Consider the following 19,223-nt stretch of genomic DNA (forward strand, 5'->3'; position numbering starts at 1 on the left):
AAGTATGACGATGACTGTCTGGTACCAGCAGTGCAAGGGTTGGGTGGTTCAGTATCAGTTTGGGGATGTATTTGGGCAGGAGGTGTTGGCCCACTAGTTATATTAGATGACTACATGACAAAAGAAATGTATGTCCAGACACTGAGGGACAACTATCTCCCATTTCTTGCTGCCCTTCCTGACAAGGACACCGCCACCTGCCTTCTCCAAGAAGACAATGCCAAGCCACATAAGAGCAAGTTGGCGGAACAGTGGAAAAAAAGAAACGATGTGGCTATCTTACCATGGCCTGCAAAAAGTCCAGATCTCAATCCAATTGAGAATATGTGGAGCTACCTTGATAACAAGGTTAGAGATAGAAGACCCCAGCCTACCACGCTAAAAGAACTGGACGTTGCTTTGTTGGAGGAGTGGGCAGAAATCACAGCAAGTACTTGTGTGAAGTTTTGCCTGAGCATTAAAGATCGTATGATATTAGTCAGGAAGAAGCATGGAGGAGCTATTAACTATTAAACCTCCATCAATTTTTAATATAAATAAGCAACACATATTACAAAATCTTCCATTCATTTTTTGTCTTTAAGGATCATGTCTTTGAGAACTTATTTAACCTTGAAAAACAGAGGTGTACTTCTTTGATTTTAGCGGAGTTGGAAGTAAGTCAATTTCACCCTAAGCCAGGTGTATTTTACCAGCTTCATTTGAGCCATAACCAGACGACACTTCAGTCAAAAGAGTTTCAGTGGCAGAGATATCATTGACTCTTAGTATTCCATCATCATTATACTTATATCGGCGATCATTCATTCCTTTATGTTTTAGTGGTATGGATATGACAATGAGAGAAGAAACTTGGGTGGAGATAGTTACCGAGAGGGTGCGTAGGAAAATATAGGTAGATTGGAATTAAAATCACTATCCTAATCCCTTGAGAGATTTGCCAATGTGCAGATCGCTAAAGGTCTCATGCCAATATCAGTTGTACATTTGGATGTGGGTCGGTAACAAAAGTAAGTTGAAGGTCGATCAAATTTAAATCGCACTTGACACAATTGTATATGTTCGTCGAATGGATATAAAAGTTGTTGTTGGTGAGGTTATTCTTTGTATCATTTTTTTTTATATCTTGAAGTTTATGTTTGACCACAAAAATTTGTATCGCTCTTCCGAAAATAAAATCGTTTGAACTGGGCGCACCAATGTTGAGCATTTGTTATTGACAAGGCAGATTAATGAAGTGAATAAACCATTCATAATTGTGGTGCCCAGAAAATTAGTTTTTTTTTTCGAACTGTCATTTTTTTATTAAAACCATTTTAATGTTTTCGTATCTTGTGCCAGCATTAGGTAGAGATGATTGTGGAGTGTTCCCTTTCTTTGATGCTGCTGATTTCCCATAAATAGTATCGATGGATGACAGTTTTGAATACATTTCACCACGAAGGACAAATAATATATTTTGTTTTCTGTAGGTATCGTATCTTCCATCGGTCTGGCACATTAGTTAACTATTCCAGGGTTTTGTGTCTACCCGTACCTTAATCAGAATGCGATTTTGTATTCAAGTTCGATATAATTTGACTTGGAAAGCAGATTTCTATAATGGTTATCCAGAATCGCTAATTCTAGAGAGGCCACATTTTGATTCTAACAAACCACAGTATGTGTCTACTCTGCTACGATCTTCACCTGAGACAGCGTGGCATGAATCAATAGCTTTGGAGGAAAGGGCAAACAGATTTGCTTACCTTTCTCTTTCAATGAAAGGCCTTTGGTCACTTTCTGGCTATATAGATAGAATAGGTAAAAGAGAAAGGTATCATACGCGTAAGAAGGCTAATAAATAGTAAAATGTCCTACAATATTGCGTCACAAAGTCTGTTATGACAACAACTCCTAATAATCTTTTGTATAACTGGCTATTGATAAAGTGTATTCGTAGCTATTTTTTTAGAGTGGTCGAGTCTAAATTTAGGGCTACTAATTGAATGCATTGTATGAATTTCAGGACACACCATTTTGCCCTGAAGGATTAAAGAAAGACGCTGTAACCCGAGCATGGCCAGGTCAAATAGAAACTTCGTGCCCCACTATAAAATATTGGCCCTGTAGGACTGTTGATCCAGAATGGTATTGCAGATGGAAGGGGAAGAAACTTTGAGTGAATCATCTTCAATGGTTGTCTTTCTTTCTTTGGGCACAACTAGAAAAATGATAGCAATAGATCCTTCTCTTGTAATGATATCACATTCTGAATAACTTTTGGCGCAGCTAGTAAGCTGTGCTCTTTTCCTTCATAATCAGTATATGGCATTGGCCTTATATCCCTTAAATATGCTATCCGAGATTTTATTTCATTTTCTCTGTCCCTTTCAGGTTGATTTGATGCGTTGAATACTGGTGGTACGGCCGTCTTGTAACAATGTCTTGTTGTTTTTTCTTCTTCTTGCTCTTCAATGGATGTGGGGGTCGTCACTATATCAAGAGAAACATGAGCACTATCGTCAACCTCAGATGCAGTCTCCACCCGATTTATTTCGTTCCCGGGTTGCTATTGCGACATTTACGACAAGCATAGTAAGTCTTCACTTCTTGCATTTTGGATGTATTTGGATGTACTCTCAGCTTACCATTTATGACAAAACTTGCAGGTTAAGGCAATTGTCGACTCGATCAAGATTTACACATTTTACGAATTCTATTTTAAAAAATTAAGTTAATAATATACGACAGTTTGTTTCCGTCAGCTTCATTTTGCTTTATACTTTTATTTTTTACCTTGTGAATCGGCATAGTTAAAACTATGTGCTTCATTATTATATTGGTATTTGTGATTCTGGAGGCTTTTCTTATTAAGCTTATGGTGAAGGCATGGTGGAAGCAATGTCTATTCAGTTTAATAATACTGAAAAGAAGAGTATTGATTGGAAAAAAGGCAGTTGAAAAAACTGACAGGCAAAAATCAAAAACGTCTGAATTTCCTTTTGTAAACGTTTAAAATTAAAATAGAAGTCGTCCAAAGCAAAAAAAAAGAGAGAGAGAGAGATGGTCCAAAAGGTAAGTGAAAAGGCTGATTTTTTATGCTCATATTTGTATGATAGAACAGAGATTAAACTTTTTTTTTTCTTCTTCGTACTCTCTTAAATTATTCATAGAGTTTGGCCACTGAAGATCTTCATCCGTGACACACTTTACTGAAGTGTCGTTTGGGGTTCTTGATTACAAACTAGATTGATTAGTAAAAAAAATGCCTGCTTGACTGTAACATAAATATGTAATTTATGTGTAGGACTCTTACTAACACTTGAATATAATCAACGTTTTCTTCTTCTTTTATTTTGGTCCGAATTATGCTTGGATATTTTGATAGTCTTATTAGACTCGATAGAAAAAGGAAGAAACTGGTATGATTATGAAATTGCTAAATTTGTACATCATATATACATATCACCAGCCAATCCTTAGTCAGCTACTTAGGTGAAAACAGCTTAATATTTTTCTCGCATTTTCTTCTCAAAACTGAACATAAACCACTCTAAATCACCTGAAAATCGAGTTTTCTTATGACTGAATCTTCTCTGTTCCCAAAAAGAAAAAAAAAATCACTCTGAATTCAAAAAATCTGAACCTATAATTTCGGAATCTTAATTACGCGTCATCATACGTAGTCCTTACTGTTAGCTGTATAAATAGCTGTAGCCAGCTTGAATAAGCATGTCTTTATCTCAAATAATTTGTAATCATGTCCAACATCGAAAAGTTTGTTAATGACAGCATTGCCAACAACAAGGTTGTTGTCTTCTCCAAGTCGTACTGCCGTAAGTAACTCTCTTTCTCTCTGCTTATTATAAATAAAAATTCAATATATATATATTAAGACTTTAACCGAAACTTTATTAATATTATCTTTATCCTTATATAAATAGCTTACTGCACCAAGGCCAAGAAGATTCTTGCCGATTTGAAGGTCGAGGTCTTTATCGTTGAATTGGACAAGCATGGTAATTGTTTTATTTCTATCTTTGAATAATTGCCTAACGGAATGCGCTATTATACCAAATTTTTAATTTTTTTTTAAAATATATATATATATTGTTATTATAAATACACAGCCGATGGCGCAGCTATTCAGGACTATCTCCAGACCTTGACCGGTCAGCGTACAGTTCCCAACATCTTCATTAACACCAAGCACATTGGCGGTTGTGATTCCCTTACTGCTATCTACAACAGCGGTGAACTTCAAAAATTACTTTAAATAAATCATAAAAATTATATGTATACCATTTTTTTGGAGGGAAGGATTAGATCTTCGTGCGATAATGAAAAACATTCTGGGTTTGTGTCTTGGGATGATTGTGAACTATAGAAGAAAGGAGTGAGTGGCATTGTAGCTTTACGAGATATATATATTTGTATGGAGTTATCTTTGACGCGCACTGTGGGTTGATGTAGGATAAAATACAAGATGATGACAAACAATAAATAAATCAGAAATCAGAAATCAGGAAAACAATGACAAGGCTCAATAGAAGTGTTCCAACAATAACATAACCGAACCAGGCAAAAAATATAAAACTCTTCAGATATCTTGCATTACTTTAAGAAAAATAATACTATACTTCCGTATCAGAAACCATTGATAAAATCTTTGATTCCTGCTTCCAAATAAACCATACTTCAACTTCATTATGGTATATTTTCGCAGAAAAATGACAAAATAAGACAAGTTTTTGTTCTGTTATAAATAAATGTATACATATATATATATATATATTGTAGAATTAAAAAAAACAAATTCTAACATATGATGTGGTTACCACAAGCTTTAATTAACACTTTGTCTCTGTCGGGTGGGCTTTTCACAAATGTGCATAGCTTCTCGGCCGAGCTGCTCCCGTTTCTAGGTGATAGATATTTTAGGATCTTGGATATTACTCGTAGAACTTTTTATTTATTGAACTCTGGCTTTTATATTATGCCAAACATCCTCGATTGTGTGGAGATTTGGATTTTGCAATCTAATAGTCAAATCGTTGAATTTTCTAATAGTTTTCCAATCATATCGGATAGAACCCAGTAAGTTGACTAACAATATCTTGTTTGAATATAAGCATTGCGTGATGTTCTTTATTCAATTTATTTAAACATAGGGTTAAAGTTTTCGGGCATATAATGAATATATATGTCTTGTATAGTTGCTAACATGAATTGGCATCCGGAATTTTTTTATGCCATGTATAACTTTTGAAAGGATTACATCTTATACTCAAAGAAAAAAAAAGACTGATAGCACCTGTATTAATCTATTTAGTATTTGAGGTCTTGATCTTGCTCTAGCTGCTACAATACGATACTAGATTTTCATAATGTTGTAAAATACGGCTATAAAATGTTCATGTGGAAGCCCAACAAAAAATAATCCGATCCACGCATAAGCTTCAATAACTCACATCTAAATGGAGGACTTTTGAGCCTTTTGTTTTATAATAATATTTGTCAGTAAATATGACGAAAACGCTTTATGAAGAGAAATATAAAGAGTGTAATAAAAAAAACCCAATAAAAATGCAAAAAATGTGGTTAATTGGTGATTTATGAAGTAGGGGTGTAGCAGGAACAGTAAATGTATCTATTTAAAAAATCGACAAAAAATTAATATTTTTATTTTTCGTTTATGTATTCAGTACTGACCTGAGCCATTAAACTCATTAATGTTTGATATCGGAAACGTCGTTTTCATCGCTGCCATTGTTGCCGTAGCCATGCATGACATCTGAGTATTCACTATTGATCTCATTGTCAGACATGAAGTTGGAATCTCAAAAAGACGAGCTAGCCCGATTCACCATCGCTTTTACAGAATCAGATGAAAAGGTTGTGATTACTGCAAGTAAAATTTACAGAGGTTTATTAGTTTTGATATGTTTTCTTCAGAGAATAAATAAAATAAAATTACTTCACATTATCTACTTTCATGGTTCTCTTTTCAGCTGTGTTTTACTCACAGCTATATATACATATAAATGGTTATTAGACAGTAAATGGCAAAAGCCCATATCAAATACATTATAATATTCTTAAATATCTAAACAACTTCAAATGTAACTGTTTTGTTATCAGTCTGTAATATGTGTTGCTATTCTAGAAACAGCTTGCTGATTATTATTGGATCTACTGCAGCAAGAGTCCCTGATGCGTGTCTTTGGGATAAAACGAGGGGATGGAATATGTTGTGTGCATTTTGAATTGTAAGTTATTAGTAAAGCAAAATATATTGCTTTCGAAATTTTATCAACTGCGATGTTAAAGCATAATGAACTTGAAGTATTTTGCATTTTGTACTTTTTATTTATTTTAAATCAAGATGATTAGACTATTGACGTACAAGCACTGTTTTAAAAAAAAATGTGTAGAAGGAACAATGTTGTACTTAAGTTAGATCACCTACCACCACAACTCTTAGTATCCTCCATTACCTCCATCTCTTAGGAAGCATATATTGGCATCATAGTGTTGATATGTTTGTATAAAAGTGGAACATGCCAGCTCTAACTACTTCGAGGTAAAAATCAAACAGCTTGGCATACATTTACATTGTTGCATATAAAATGACATTTGTTTTTACAGCAATGACTCCGTGAATATTTAATAATTAATTTTTCTTTTACAGTGTATTCTCGACCCACATGCATATGTTTTTACTGTATCAAGATACGGTTAAAATGAAGCGCAATTTCCGACAACCCAACCTCTTCATCTCTTTTGCCTCTTATTATTCTAAATTCAATATTTAAGCAATATAAAGTGTATTAACAATTAAATAAAAAATGACTAATACTTTACCATCCACTAGGATACATAAATATATATTCGTCCAGAGTAAATGAAAACAATAACGAGGATTCCAACTTAATCGTAAGACAAGTTAAAGAAAATTGAATTACCAAGGTGGGTTGGATGGGGAGAAAGCATGCAATAACTGGATAACTGTAAGTGGTCAACAAGAGGATAATATATAGAAACAACTAGGAGATTTTGAGTCGTCGGTTTTGTAAAGAGAGTCAACGGCTGTCATTTACAACATAACATTAGCGCAGTTCAGTTTTCTATATTTTCTTAAAATGCAGCAGGACATCCTTAACCATGTAATATCTGATTAAATCTTTGTTTTTAAGGATGTCAAAAGGTTTCACAAACGTATACTACTCTTCATTGCTGTTTTCTTGGACCTTCAAGACTATCTCTGGTAAAACAGCTTGATATATATATATTCTTTCATAAAATATGCCGGCATATACAACATGCAACCTAAAAAACTTATAAAGTAAAATAATCATAATAAAACCGCTGTTTAAGGTGCTCTTCAGCGATCTCAGTATAATTATTTTGGCTATAAGAAAAAAACGGGAAATTACAAATAAAGTAGAGAGACTGCTTTTTATAGTAATCATGATACACAGCCATAGATTTCACTCCAAAAACTAATGTGAAACATCTAATTTAATTGGTGCTGTTGTAAATGAGTATTGGCTACTGCTGTAATTGAGAATAAGTCTGAAGGAAATAATATAAGGCCTCAGCTATTCCAGTCAAAGGTGTCTACCGATTACTTTATTATTTAACACACAGGTTTAGCATGCATGATAGTGATTATATTTCATATGATGATATCACCATAATATGGGATACATCAGTGGATTATTATAAGCATAATTATAACTCATAAACACATTTACTTTCGATGTTAATACTTCATTAGGACTACACACATTTATATAATTAATCATACATTAATTATCCCAAGATCACGTTGCTCTGATTAAGGCTCAGATAGGATCGATTACCTGACCCCAGTCATATAATTTTCCCAATCCAAAACAATATAAATAGCAGTAGTAGTTCAGTGTAGGAACCTGGTCAAACTTTGATACAAAATCTTTCTCAATAAACAAAACCTACACAAGTTCTCACGAATCTTCGTTCCTAATTTCAAATCTTCAATTCTTCCTCTTAAAAACTTCTTCAACTTCAACCACCACAACAGATGCAAAACCTCGGGAAACTACTTGGCAAAACTATATTCAAGAGGCGTTGATATAAATGGAAACGATAGAACCAATTATAGTTTACTAAAATAACTGCTCGCTTTCAAATACTTTATTATTTAATAAATATTTTAATATGTCTTTTGCCTTTGTTCCTGTAATATTTACATAACAACTCTCTTTTTTAAAACAAATATCCTATCAACAATGAACCCTACCTTTACCAACACCAACTCCATTCACCAAAATGTGTTGAATATGGTTCCTTCGCAAGAAATAACCGTTTTCCAAGAAGTTCCTCAATCAGGAAGAACCCAAACTGTTGGTCGTCCATCTGCCTGGAATGACAATATTATTAAGGTCCTTCTTCGCCTGATAATTGACACTGGGTTTTATGCAAAGCATGCCATCTTGGATAACTCTGGAAAGACAAGACTATGGCAGAAACTTCATGATGATTTCTGTAATCATCTAGATGTTGTCCGTTATGCAGCATCTCCTCTCAATGCTGGGTTTTCTAGTAAATATGAAGCTGTCAAATATATAAAAGACAAGTTCCAGTCGATCAAGAAGGATTTCCAAAAGATTACTGCGGAAATCAGAAGAACTGGATCTGGTGGACCTCCTCCTCAAGAAAGGTATATCCACTTTGATGATATGAAGGAGATTACCTTGAGCAACCCTGGTTTCTTCCTGTCAATGTTGATGGAGACAGGCCGTGTTGTTGAGGAAGTTGTTGCTGAAGCCGTGATCAGCATCTGCCAAGATGACGGTGTTACTTACAAGAACACCCAATTGACAACCCCTTCTTTTGTCTCGGAGGGACGGTCTGAGATGAGTCAGTGGTCCTACAGCACTCCCAATCCTGTCCCATCCCCAAGACAAGGCACGGAACCAGTGTCAACATCCGGGACCAGAAGAACCACGCCATCTGAGCTCCAGCAAGCCTTCCTGGAAAACTCAAGAAGCCAAACTGACATCATGACATCCATGCACGACCTTCTCAGTACCAGGTACCAAAGACTTGAAGAGCTATATGAAGATACTCTTCAGCAATATAGACTGGATGTGATAGCATCTCAAGAAGCAAGACGTTTGGATTGGGAGAGTAGAGAGCTGATTGCAACACGTGAATATAATAGACAAGTTATAGCTGATGAGAGAGAGGAAGAGTCAAGAAGGTCTCTATTGGAAATACTTTCTAGACGTAAAAGATCAAGAGGTCCATCATCTTACCTCACTCGTATAAATGAGTTAAATTAATAAAATCATCTATTTTTTCTTGCTTTTTCTTATATAATAATATATTCATCATTAATTACCTCTTATTTATCTCATTAACAATATAAAAGCATAGCTTTTCAAATCATTTTGGTCCAATTTAAAATCTATTTTAAAGAAAATGTATAAATGTTTTATGAGACAATATATAAAGAATCTTTCTCTTCATCTCTTCTAAGTTTTCCCTCTGTACTAAGTCTAGCTCTTGATCGTGTAGAGAGTACTGGCGTAATGGTAGCATCATCATCATCATTGTCAGAGTTGTCATTGTTATTATTATCATTGTTTACAATGTCTAAAGTTGTACCATCCATGTTATTGGTACGAGCAAATCCATACATTGTGGGTTCTTCATATTGCGAATCATCAATGTCTTGTCACAACATATCATTAAGATACTCCTGGCTGTCTCCATACATAATACACAGATTATGCAATATACAACATACTGTTATGACTTCACACATTCTTTCTGTGGTAAGAACATACAGATGCTTAAACATAAACCGCCACCTGATTACAAGCAATCCAAATGCATTCTCAATAGCAAATCTGGTAGATGATTATACCTTGTTGAAGTGCTTTTCACGTCGAACAGTTGTTGAATGGCTATATGGGATCATGCAATGCTTAAGAATTGGATATGCTGAATCTGATATCATTACAGATGTACAAGTTTAGATATAGTGTAAATAATTATGTATTTATAAAAACATACCTCCTACTATGTATGATCTTAGATCAGGAAAGAGTGCTTGGGGATTGTGAATCATATCATTATAAAAATAACTTGTTGTAAAGATATGTGTATCATTTTGACTACCTAATTATAGAATATTTTAGAAAGAGTAACATCTTTATTGTTTATCAATGTCATTTACCTGGATGTCCAACCTTGATCTTTATGAACATCTTTTTGTGATCACATACAGCCATGAGGGACATTGAGGCATTACCATGTCGGTCCAGTCAGCTATTTCCAAACGAAGATTGTTTCTGAACTACCACAAGTTTACCATCAATTGCACCAATACAGCTTTTTAAATGAGGATTCCCTGTTCTGCGCGATGCTTCAGCAAACCCTGACATTACTCTGCGACTTTCTCTAATAGTCGATGGCCACTTGATTGTGTCATTCAAAAAGCAGCAAATCATAGCTTTCAGAAACCTCTCAGTGAACCGGTGGTAAGCTGCCTGGCTGACACCAAACATCTCTGATGCCATTCTGTATCCCAAGTGGGTATTACTCAGGCGCCAGAGAACAATAGCCACCTGTTTCCATATGGAATGGCTAGTATTTCCTCTTTCATTTGATGCTTTGAACTCGGAGTCTCTGGACAAAACATTGACCATACAGTTGAATGTTCTTCTATTGATTCTGTAATGATCACGGAAGCTGTTGATTCCGACTCCATTATGTAAATGTGGGTGGCAAAGTATCCACCAATATACATTGCTTCCGTCTAAGTTGTTATGTACTATACGCTCTGCAGTGATATGCATAGGAGAACCAAGGTAGCAAACAGTTTGGAAATCATCTGTCATATGGTTATTTCCAGCAAGCATTATATTGCTGTATATTTGAATAAGTGTCTCGTGCATGTTCAACAGATGCTCTCTCATGTAGTGTAAACGTTTCACTTCAGTTTCTGCTTCTTCATAATCTTCATCATTATCAGATGCAATAGTTTTTTGGGATGAAAATTGAAGGCTGTATACAGCCAAGATCTCAGTTTCTGTAAGGTCAGTGTTGATGTTATTCATTTTAAATATTTTGTAAGATAAAAGTAGTAAAAAGAGTAAAATGTATATAAAAAAAATATGGGGACGTTTTAGTAAAACCGTGGTTTAAAGTTACTTTTATGATTTTAGCGCCGCTTTGAGTTATACCAAGTAGTTTCCCCTGCAAATTCGCGCGTAAAACTACTTGGTAGAATTAACAATTTTCGGAAAGTAATTCATGATTTTTTGGTGTATAACTACTATATTTAAATAAAACTTTTCTTTATCACATAATTTTGAATTATACCGAGACTGCTGAAGAGCACCTTTAATATAATGCTGGATTTGATGAATTGGTTTATGAATGACAAACATCAAAGCTGGCTACCACTTTTGGTAAATAGTAATGTTTTTGACAAATATAATATGTATTTAGAGATGCTCTTGGTAAAATATGGGTGTGTGTGCATGTGCGCATGTACATGATTGTAGTAATGTTACTTGTAAATTTGATTGCAAGTTGATGTTAATAGGCATGCTTATTGAAAGAAATGCATATGAAAAATAAATAGATAAATAAATCAGTAAGAGTATTATTTTTGTTTATTCTGCTAGAAACCCCCTGTCCTCATTTCTCAACTAGAATCATTGCACCAATGACTGCATTGAAAATATTTTTTACAACTTTTCAACCTCTCAACAGAAAATATAAAGAATATCAAATGTATACATATATATACCTCTTGTAATTAAGATTATTTGAACAATCTGTCGCCTTGGTTAAAGGGCATGCAAGATACCAAAAAATAAATAAATAAATAAAAAATATTGGTTTCAGTTGACATTTATAATATTATTATTTTTTTATTTTTTTTAAGAAATCAATATTTTATCAAAAAATAAAATTCATATAATTCCACTTTTCTTGACTTCTACTGATTGTATTTGTATGTTTCTTAGCTCTACTGATAGCTAATAAAGGAGAGTAACAAAAAAGTGGTGTTAGAGACGCATTGTTGATCTTTAGAATTTTCGGAGTTTGAATCATGCTACGATTAGATGGCCACCGGGATTTGGTATAGTGGGCAAGTTGGTAGAAAATTAAAATAAATTGAATATTGCTGCCCAAGTAGAATATAATCATTATATATATATATATTAATTTATTCATTAGATAAAATAAAAATCGAATTAATTTACAGAAAATATATCTATTTGCTTAATTTTTTTTATATACAACTATTTAAATTAAGTAAAATAATAACAACAACAAAAAAATAAAAATAAAACAGTTGTGTGAATACTTCAATAAAACAAATATTAAAAATGTAGACAAGTTAGTACAAAAAAGTCTTATTTTTAAAAATTTCTTTAAATAAAAAGTAAAAGAATATTCTATTTAACATGAACAAAAAAAAACAGAAGATGATTAAGATTGGGATAAAAGGCAGTTAATTTTTTTTTACATATCAACCAACCATTTAGACTATTCCGAGTAGATTGTCTAAATATAATATTGCTTTTTTATTGACAGAATGAATATCTTATAAAAATATAAATTAAAGTCATCATTAACTATTGCTAAAATTATTGCATACAATATTTTGTTCAACAAAATATTCTATTAAAATTAAAGATTTTTTATAAATTAACACAAATGTCTATATATCACTTTTTATTATATTTCAAAAACTACTTTCTCTTGATCATCAATTTTATGTATAACAGTGGTAGACAAACAGTAAAATTCTAAATAACTATTTCTTCAGCTTTCTTTGTAATAAATCAGATTGGTTAAAAGAGTAAAAACTTTGTCTCAAATTTTGTTCTCTGTTTTTATGTGAGCAAAATTTGAAACAAAAATATAATAAGGAGAAATATACAATAATTCTGTAGAAGTCTCCTAAGATTGGTACACTGCTCAATCTTGTTCGGATTTTCTACTTTTTCAAGTTAATTGTAGACAAATAAAGCTTAATATGATTGATTTAATCTAAAACATACTTATTCAGAATTTTACCGTCTGTCTATTGCTAACATATTAAATTAAATTTCTAATCTGATTTATACATAAATTGTAGATTTTAATTTTATTTATAAATATACTAAATACAGCTATTTATTATACAAAACATATGATACTTATAAACATATATTAAAAAATATCTTACATTGCACAAGTAAAACAAATAATTATATATTAAAAATGGTGGAAATAATATATTTATTGCTCTCATTAACACATTTATTGCTTCTCATAAAAAAAATCAAAAAAAGGAACTCATACAAAACTTTAGGGACTTGTCAACAAATTAAATAGTAGTCAGCAATTCGGCATACCAGAGTAACATTGTTTCAACTATCGAACATATGTTTATAAAAATATAATATATGTCTCTTATGTATGATTTGTATGAAAATAAATATTTTGATATTTATATCATAATAGATATGATTTAAATAGTTAACTTATAGATAATATAATTTAATACTTTGATTATATTATGATAGATATGATTTTAATAAATAATAACTAAGTATAAGATAAACTAAAAGCAAAGTAATAATATATAAAAATAAAATAACTAGTTATATGATTTTAGTCAATATATTGATAGTAGACTAAGTAATTATACAGTCAACACTCAATTTAGTGATATAGTTGGGAGTCGCAGAATTTTATTACTACCACCAAATCAAATGTGATATTTTCTTATTCCGAATATTTTTGTGATATTAGAACTCAGTTGTATGTGACTGCTGCTTTTCTCATAGCAAGATGATAATATATTATTTTCTATATGTTAAGATCAATAGTAATAAAAGTCATTAAATATATAGAAATATATTAAATACAAGATGTTAATCTATAAAGTAAAATCAGTACTTTAATAAATAATTTTAAAGAAAGATGGATGAATGTATTAATAATAAAAGCCATTTAAAATTACATTCATCCATTACATATTTATATATTATATAGACAAACACTACAGGAAAAGACAGACAATATAAGACATATAGAATATATGTTCTATTAATAATTGTATATTCTTTTATTCAACAAATTATTATAATATCTTTATAATGAGATATATAATCTTAAGAACCAATAATAAATGAAGCATTATTTGAAACATCTTTGTAAAAAAAATTGATGGTAATGATTGTTTTATATATTCTTAATTCAATAAAACTTAACCAAGTTTACATATCTTCTAAGACATAGTAAAAACCAATCAGATGTATTACCATATTTCATTTTATATCATATAAATGAGCTTATACTTCTTCTAAGAGACAAAAAGCTTAACTAATGATCTCCTTATACTTTATCCATGAAAACAAAAAATATGATTGGTGTGTTATAAGCGCTATGTCTTGTTTAATAGTAATATGTTTTATTTAATAATAATATGTTTAATATAAAAGAAATACTGTAAAACATATTTTTACTGTTATCTTTATTGATAAAAATATTCTTAGCTATAAACTCTTTTTAAACACACACTCACACACACTTACACACCTTCAATCACTTTATTTCTTTAACATGCCCATAGTATCTAACACCTCGTACACTTCTTCCGACAACAACAGCAATGTCATGGGTCGTGTCCATCTTAATGGAAATCAGAAGCTTGCTATTTGCAATAAGTTTAGACACAGACTTAACCAGAAGCAGTTGAGAGCCTGGGCTAAACAGCAGTTTGACTTGCCTAAGCTCCCATCTCAGGCAGCCATATCAAAGATTTTGCAGGAAGAAGAGAAAATCCTAGAAAGAACAAAAAAGAAGTTGAAGAAGACGTCCACCAAAGAGACAACCTACCCTTAGTTGGAAGAAGACGTTCATTAGTTTATTTTGGATATGGAGAAAAAAGCAGTTCCAATCAATGTTCACTCAATCAAAAACTATACCAAGATAATTGCAGTAAGCAAATACAACATCACACAGGAAGACATGCTGAGCTTTTCAGATGGGTGGATTGCAAAGTTGAAGAAGAGACTCAGAGTAAAAAGCAGAAAGATGCACGGCAAAAGTTTCTCTGCTCCTAAAGACACCAAAGAAATTAACCTGAGAGTAGAAGAGATAAAGAAGAAGTTGAGAATGTATGAGAGAAAAGACATTTTCAACTTTGACGAAACTGGTCTTTTCTATAAGCAGCCACTAGTTTCAACCATATCAACAGCAGCAATTTCTGGTCAGAAGACCGATAAAGTTCGACTAACAGTTGCATTGATTTGCAACTCAGATGGCTTCTGGAAGCTGAAGCCTTTCATCATTGACAAATATGCCAAGCCTCGCTGCTTTGGCAAGAAGAATGGTAAGTTATTACACTATTTATATGTGCTGAAACCAATAATTTTCTTAGTATACTAAATGTTCTGATTTTATAAAACAGGCCCAGAGCATGACTTTTAGTATTATAACAATGATAAAAGCTGGATGACAGGTACCATATTTAAAGATATATGCAAGATAATTGACTGTTGAGCAAGAAACTTGGGCAGAAAGATACTTGTTCTGCTTGACAACGCAGCCTGCCACAATACCCATGTCAACTATACCAATGTGGAATTCTTATACCTCCTACCAAACACTACATCATACCTTCAGCCACTAGAGCTGGCATTATACAGAACTTTAAAGTCAAATACCAGCACTACCAATATACCCTTGCTACTCAAAGATATATCAGCAACATGGCCATCAATCCTGATGACTACTTCAAGCTTTCACAACTAGAAGGCATGAATTTTATCAAGTTGGTGTGGAACTAAGTGACTCCAGAAACCATAATCAATTGCTTTAATCATACTGGATTATTTCATGACAACATACCCACATCACACAGCATATCCCCAATTATACCTGAGACTGTCAATATACCTATTGAAGATATAACTATTATACCCAGATGCCAACATCTTACAGAAAGCAATATCAAAGTTGTTGATACCCCAGAAGAATTCTTATATACCCTAGAAGATGATACCATTGATGAAGAAAATGAAAATGAAGAAAATGAAGAAAATGAAGATGAAAAAGATGAATATTCTCCCAAGGAAAAAAGAAAAATAGTAAAAGAGTTAATAGCCAACTTGATACATTTAGTAGTACCAAATAGTCAGCCTTATTAATATATAATGATGAAGACACTTTGTCAATTTATGAATAATATAAAAGCTAAAGAAAATTCTGAAAAAACTCTTTAAAAAAATATAAAAGAATACTTTAAATAATAATTGTAAATAGTGATAATTGTAAATAGTAATAGTTGTAAATAATAATAGTTGTAAATAGTAATAATTGTAAATAGTAATAATAAATAGTAATAATATATTTTATAATAAAATTCTTTTTTTTACAAAACATTATCTTTAAATTTATATTTACTAAGAAAATTACTGTTATTTTTTTTTATTTTTTTCAATATGTATCCCATATAGTTTATTTAATTTTAAAAAATAAAAATAAAAATAAAGCTGTAAAATAACATTTGGATAACCCAGTGTTTGGTATAAAGTATTGGCGTACTTGACATTATAATCAAATGTGTTTATTCTATGTAAAAGTAAAGTAGTCTAACTTGTCATGTTTCAAAAATATTGAGCAGAAATTTGTATTAAATTTTTTTTCACTATAAAAAACAAACTCAGCGTTCGATATAGTGATATCAGTAGAATTTTTTTTCATCACTATCACTAAATCAAAAAATAGTGATAATTAGCAAGGAACAGACAAAAAATCTCAAAAAATATCACTAAATCGTGATTATCACTAAATCAAACATCACTAAATCGAGCTTTGACTATATATATAAATATAATAATTAGCTATATGTCAATAGTTAATATGTATATAGTGGGATATATAATGATAAATAATATATTAACAAACAATAATATGATAATAATTAATATACTAATTACCAATTATATAATAGTAATAATATACTAACACTACAGGAAAAAAAGTGGTCTTTTTGGTGGTCTTTTAGATGGTATTTTAGGTGGTCTTTTGGGTGGCAGTTTTGGTAAAACCAGCAAAAAGACTATCCCTATTTTTGGAAATATAATTAGATCTCCGTTGACTGATGGATGTTAGATTTTATTCATATCCTGATATTTAAATTTATGTATTATTCTTCTCGTTCTATTGGTAGAAAGAAAATAAAAAAGAGCTTTCTTATTAGTATAGATGGAAAAAAAGAATCTTTGTATTGTCACTCATAAAATACTTTAGTTATACTGCTACTTTTAATTGGATAATATAAACTTTATTGCAGTATGCACATTGATAGTATTGGTCATTTAAACAAAAGCATTCTCTCAATTGGTTCTCATATATATATTCTGATTCATTCACAGTTTTAATTGGGCAAAAAAATTTTATTTCATAGAAGATCATTATTTAAAAATGTTTTTATTGGTTGTTATAATAGAAATAATATTTTATTCATGAATCGTACTGGCTAAAATTTCTTCAGATTATTACATATTCTCACATTAATTACACAATTTATTGTACCTACCAGATATGAACTTACCAGAGTATTCTCACTTCTTACGCCCTCTCCAGAGCTGGCTAACCCTTGCAATTGATGCCTAGTTTCTGTGGCATCTGGTATAATCGATTCCATTGTCTCTGAGTATGATGGAATGATTGATACACAGCCTGTTTTTATCCTCTTGAGGAAGCAATGACCAGCCAGGGTTTGTTCCAAGATCCTGAACAGATGGAAGAGCTGCCAGTTGATCACATATGACCTTGGTACATGTGTTAACAATTCTTTTGGTTTCCTTGGTCAATTATATTCTAAGATCATCTGTTATCATCTTGTATATATGCTTTAAAGTTATATCGTTGATTTTTGATACGGGTCTTGGAATGATGCCAGTAAGAGTCTATTATGTTTGACATTAATTGAAAGGACTTTAGTTGTTATAGTATTTGCTTACACTGGTAGAGGTTACAATAGTTCTGTCTGGAAATTCCCGATCTTTAAATTCATTGTAAAAACTTGTCATTTGAAGTTGCATTGTATCTTGTTTTTTTTCTAATGCTTCTTGATGGCCTAGCAATGCTTCTTGACCACTCTTTAGGGAAATAAGTGCAGCTTGTATTCCTTAAAGCAACTGAATCACTGTATTGTCTGTATTGTTCATAATTGTAAGAAAAAATCAGTTACATGTTTGTTATAGAAAAAGAAAGAAAGAGAAATTTTTTTACCAGAAACTATTATTAGTTTCAAATCTTTAGCTTCAATTTTTTAGCTTCAAATTATTAGTTTCAAATTATTTATACAAATCTATTGGTTACTCCTGAAGAAACATTGATGTAGTAACTTCACTGATGACATACAGATACTTCTTTAAGATCCCAAGCATATAACATCATTGTCTTTATATAATTAAGTATAAAGCTATACATTCAGAAAGTAATTAATTCTATTCTTACTTATATAACAAAGTTTTTTTTTACCTATCTCAAACATGTCCAAAATTACAAAAGCCCCTTGTTACCAATGCCGTACTTGCAAGTCGACCTTTAATAACAGTCAAACATATAAAAGATGTCTCAAATGATGCATGACAAATAGGGCAGAATTACTTGCCAATGGCGGTTTCCCAAACTGTTTCTCTTCCTGATCAAAGCCAGTTTACATCAGCAATGGTTCCTAACTTGGCTTTTGGGTAAGCTTATCAAAAGCAAAAACACAAAACGATAGAGAGTATATTAATTAGCTGTATACTTTGATAAACAAACAGAGAAAACATCAACACAAGCAGTAGTAAGGATATGGATATCATTGACAGTACTGAAGATGATGAGTCCATGGTGAGATACATAAATACATATATTATGATAATCATACTTATTGTTGTTTATCTTACTATAGTACGATTTTGGAGAAGAATGCAAGAATGTCATTGACGAAATTGAAGGCACCACACCCTCACTAGTCTTTGATTTTAGCCAGCCTCTTCCTGTTCTCAGCAACGATGATAAAAAGAATCTTGCGTTCATGCAGTTGATCCAAGAGTTCGGAATTTCTTGACGAGCCCACAAAAAGATTGTAGAACACTTCAACCAGATCCTTGATTGTTCTATCAATATTATGTACCGAGCATGCAGCCCACACCTTAGAAACAAGCTTCTTGAGCACT

At 31.9% G+C, this 19,223-nt stretch overlaps 7 protein-coding genes across 7 annotated transcripts; 3 read left to right on the top strand and 4 right to left on the bottom strand.

Annotated features, from left to right (window-relative positions):
- Positions 1 to 2,032: 2,032 nt before the first annotated feature.
- PHYBLDRAFT_138380 (hypothetical protein) lies at positions 2,033 to 2,793 on the bottom strand (the record flags this gene model as incomplete). The annotated part of the gene is made up of 3 exons (XM_018429985.1): positions 2,033 to 2,203; positions 2,261 to 2,551; positions 2,779 to 2,793. 3 exons carry the CDS (start codon positions 2,791 to 2,793, stop codon positions 2,033 to 2,035), a joined length of 477 nt encoding a protein of 158 aa, XP_018298870.1.
- Positions 2,794 to 3,554: 761 nt separating this feature from the next.
- On the top strand, positions 3,555 to 4,280 carry PHYBLDRAFT_120658 (hypothetical protein). Its single transcript, XM_018428752.1, has 3 exons — positions 3,555 to 3,818; positions 3,927 to 4,001; positions 4,113 to 4,280. Exons 1-3 carry the CDS (start codon positions 3,743 to 3,745, stop codon positions 4,256 to 4,258), a joined length of 297 nt encoding a protein of 98 aa, XP_018298871.1. The 5' UTR covers positions 3,555 to 3,742; the 3' UTR covers positions 4,259 to 4,280.
- A 3,975-nt stretch (positions 4,281 to 8,255) lies between these two features.
- Positions 8,256 to 9,311, top strand: PHYBLDRAFT_61887 (hypothetical protein; the record flags this gene model as incomplete). The annotated part of the gene is made up of 1 exon (XM_018440868.1): positions 8,256 to 9,311. The coding sequence occupies one exon, from the start codon at positions 8,256 to 8,258 to the stop codon at positions 9,309 to 9,311; it is 1,056 nt and encodes a 351-aa protein (XP_018298872.1).
- A 152-nt stretch (positions 9,312 to 9,463) lies between these two features.
- On the bottom strand, positions 9,464 to 10,274 carry PHYBLDRAFT_138383 (hypothetical protein; the record flags this gene model as incomplete). The annotated part of the gene is made up of 5 exons (XM_018429986.1): positions 9,464 to 9,702; positions 9,793 to 9,823; positions 9,899 to 9,981; positions 10,048 to 10,152; positions 10,211 to 10,274. The coding sequence occupies 5 exons, from the start codon at positions 10,272 to 10,274 to the stop codon at positions 9,464 to 9,466; spliced, it is 522 nt and encodes a 173-aa protein (XP_018298873.1).
- A 24-nt stretch (positions 10,275 to 10,298) lies between these two features.
- On the bottom strand, positions 10,299 to 11,093 carry PHYBLDRAFT_138384 (hypothetical protein; the record flags this gene model as incomplete). Its single annotated transcript, XM_018429987.1, has 1 exon — positions 10,299 to 11,093. The coding sequence occupies one exon, from the start codon at positions 11,091 to 11,093 to the stop codon at positions 10,299 to 10,301; it is 795 nt and encodes a 264-aa protein (XP_018298874.1).
- A 3,919-nt stretch (positions 11,094 to 15,012) lies between these two features.
- PHYBLDRAFT_104648 (hypothetical protein) lies at positions 15,013 to 15,546 on the top strand (the record flags this gene model as incomplete). Its single annotated transcript, XM_018427855.1, has 2 exons — positions 15,013 to 15,399; positions 15,475 to 15,546. 2 exons carry the CDS (start codon positions 15,013 to 15,015, stop codon positions 15,544 to 15,546), a joined length of 459 nt encoding a protein of 152 aa, XP_018298875.1.
- A 1,961-nt stretch (positions 15,547 to 17,507) lies between these two features.
- Positions 17,508 to 18,550, bottom strand: PHYBLDRAFT_61890 (hypothetical protein; the record flags this gene model as incomplete). The annotated part of the gene is made up of 4 exons (XM_018440869.1): positions 17,508 to 17,536; positions 17,584 to 17,800; positions 18,015 to 18,181; positions 18,538 to 18,550. 4 exons carry the CDS (start codon positions 18,548 to 18,550, stop codon positions 17,508 to 17,510), a joined length of 426 nt encoding a protein of 141 aa, XP_018298876.1.
- Between the last annotated feature and the right edge of the window lie 673 nt (positions 18,551 to 19,223).

The sequence above is a fragment of the Phycomyces blakesleeanus genome (assembly GCF_001638985.1).
Source record: "Phycomyces blakesleeanus NRRL 1555(-) unplaced genomic scaffold PHYBLscaffold_1, whole genome shotgun sequence".
NCBI classification, from domain to species: domain Eukaryota; kingdom Fungi; phylum Mucoromycota; class Mucoromycetes; order Mucorales; family Phycomycetaceae; genus Phycomyces; species Phycomyces blakesleeanus.

What these genes read in the sequence shown, in the direction of transcription:
- PHYBLDRAFT_120658 (XM_018428752.1), top strand. Translation starts at nt 3,743, where the DNA reads ATGTCCAACATCGAAAAGTTTGTTAATGACAGCATTGCCAACAACAAG. An exon ending in CTTCTCCAAGTCGTACTGCC is followed by an intron (nt 3,819 to 3,926) that starts GTAAGTAACTCT and finishes TTATATAAATAG; the next exon opens with CTTACTGCACCAAGGCCAAG. An exon ending in CGTTGAATTGGACAAGCATG is followed by an intron (nt 4,002 to 4,112) that starts GTAATTGTTTTA and finishes ATAAATACACAG; the next exon opens with CCGATGGCGCAGCTATTCAG.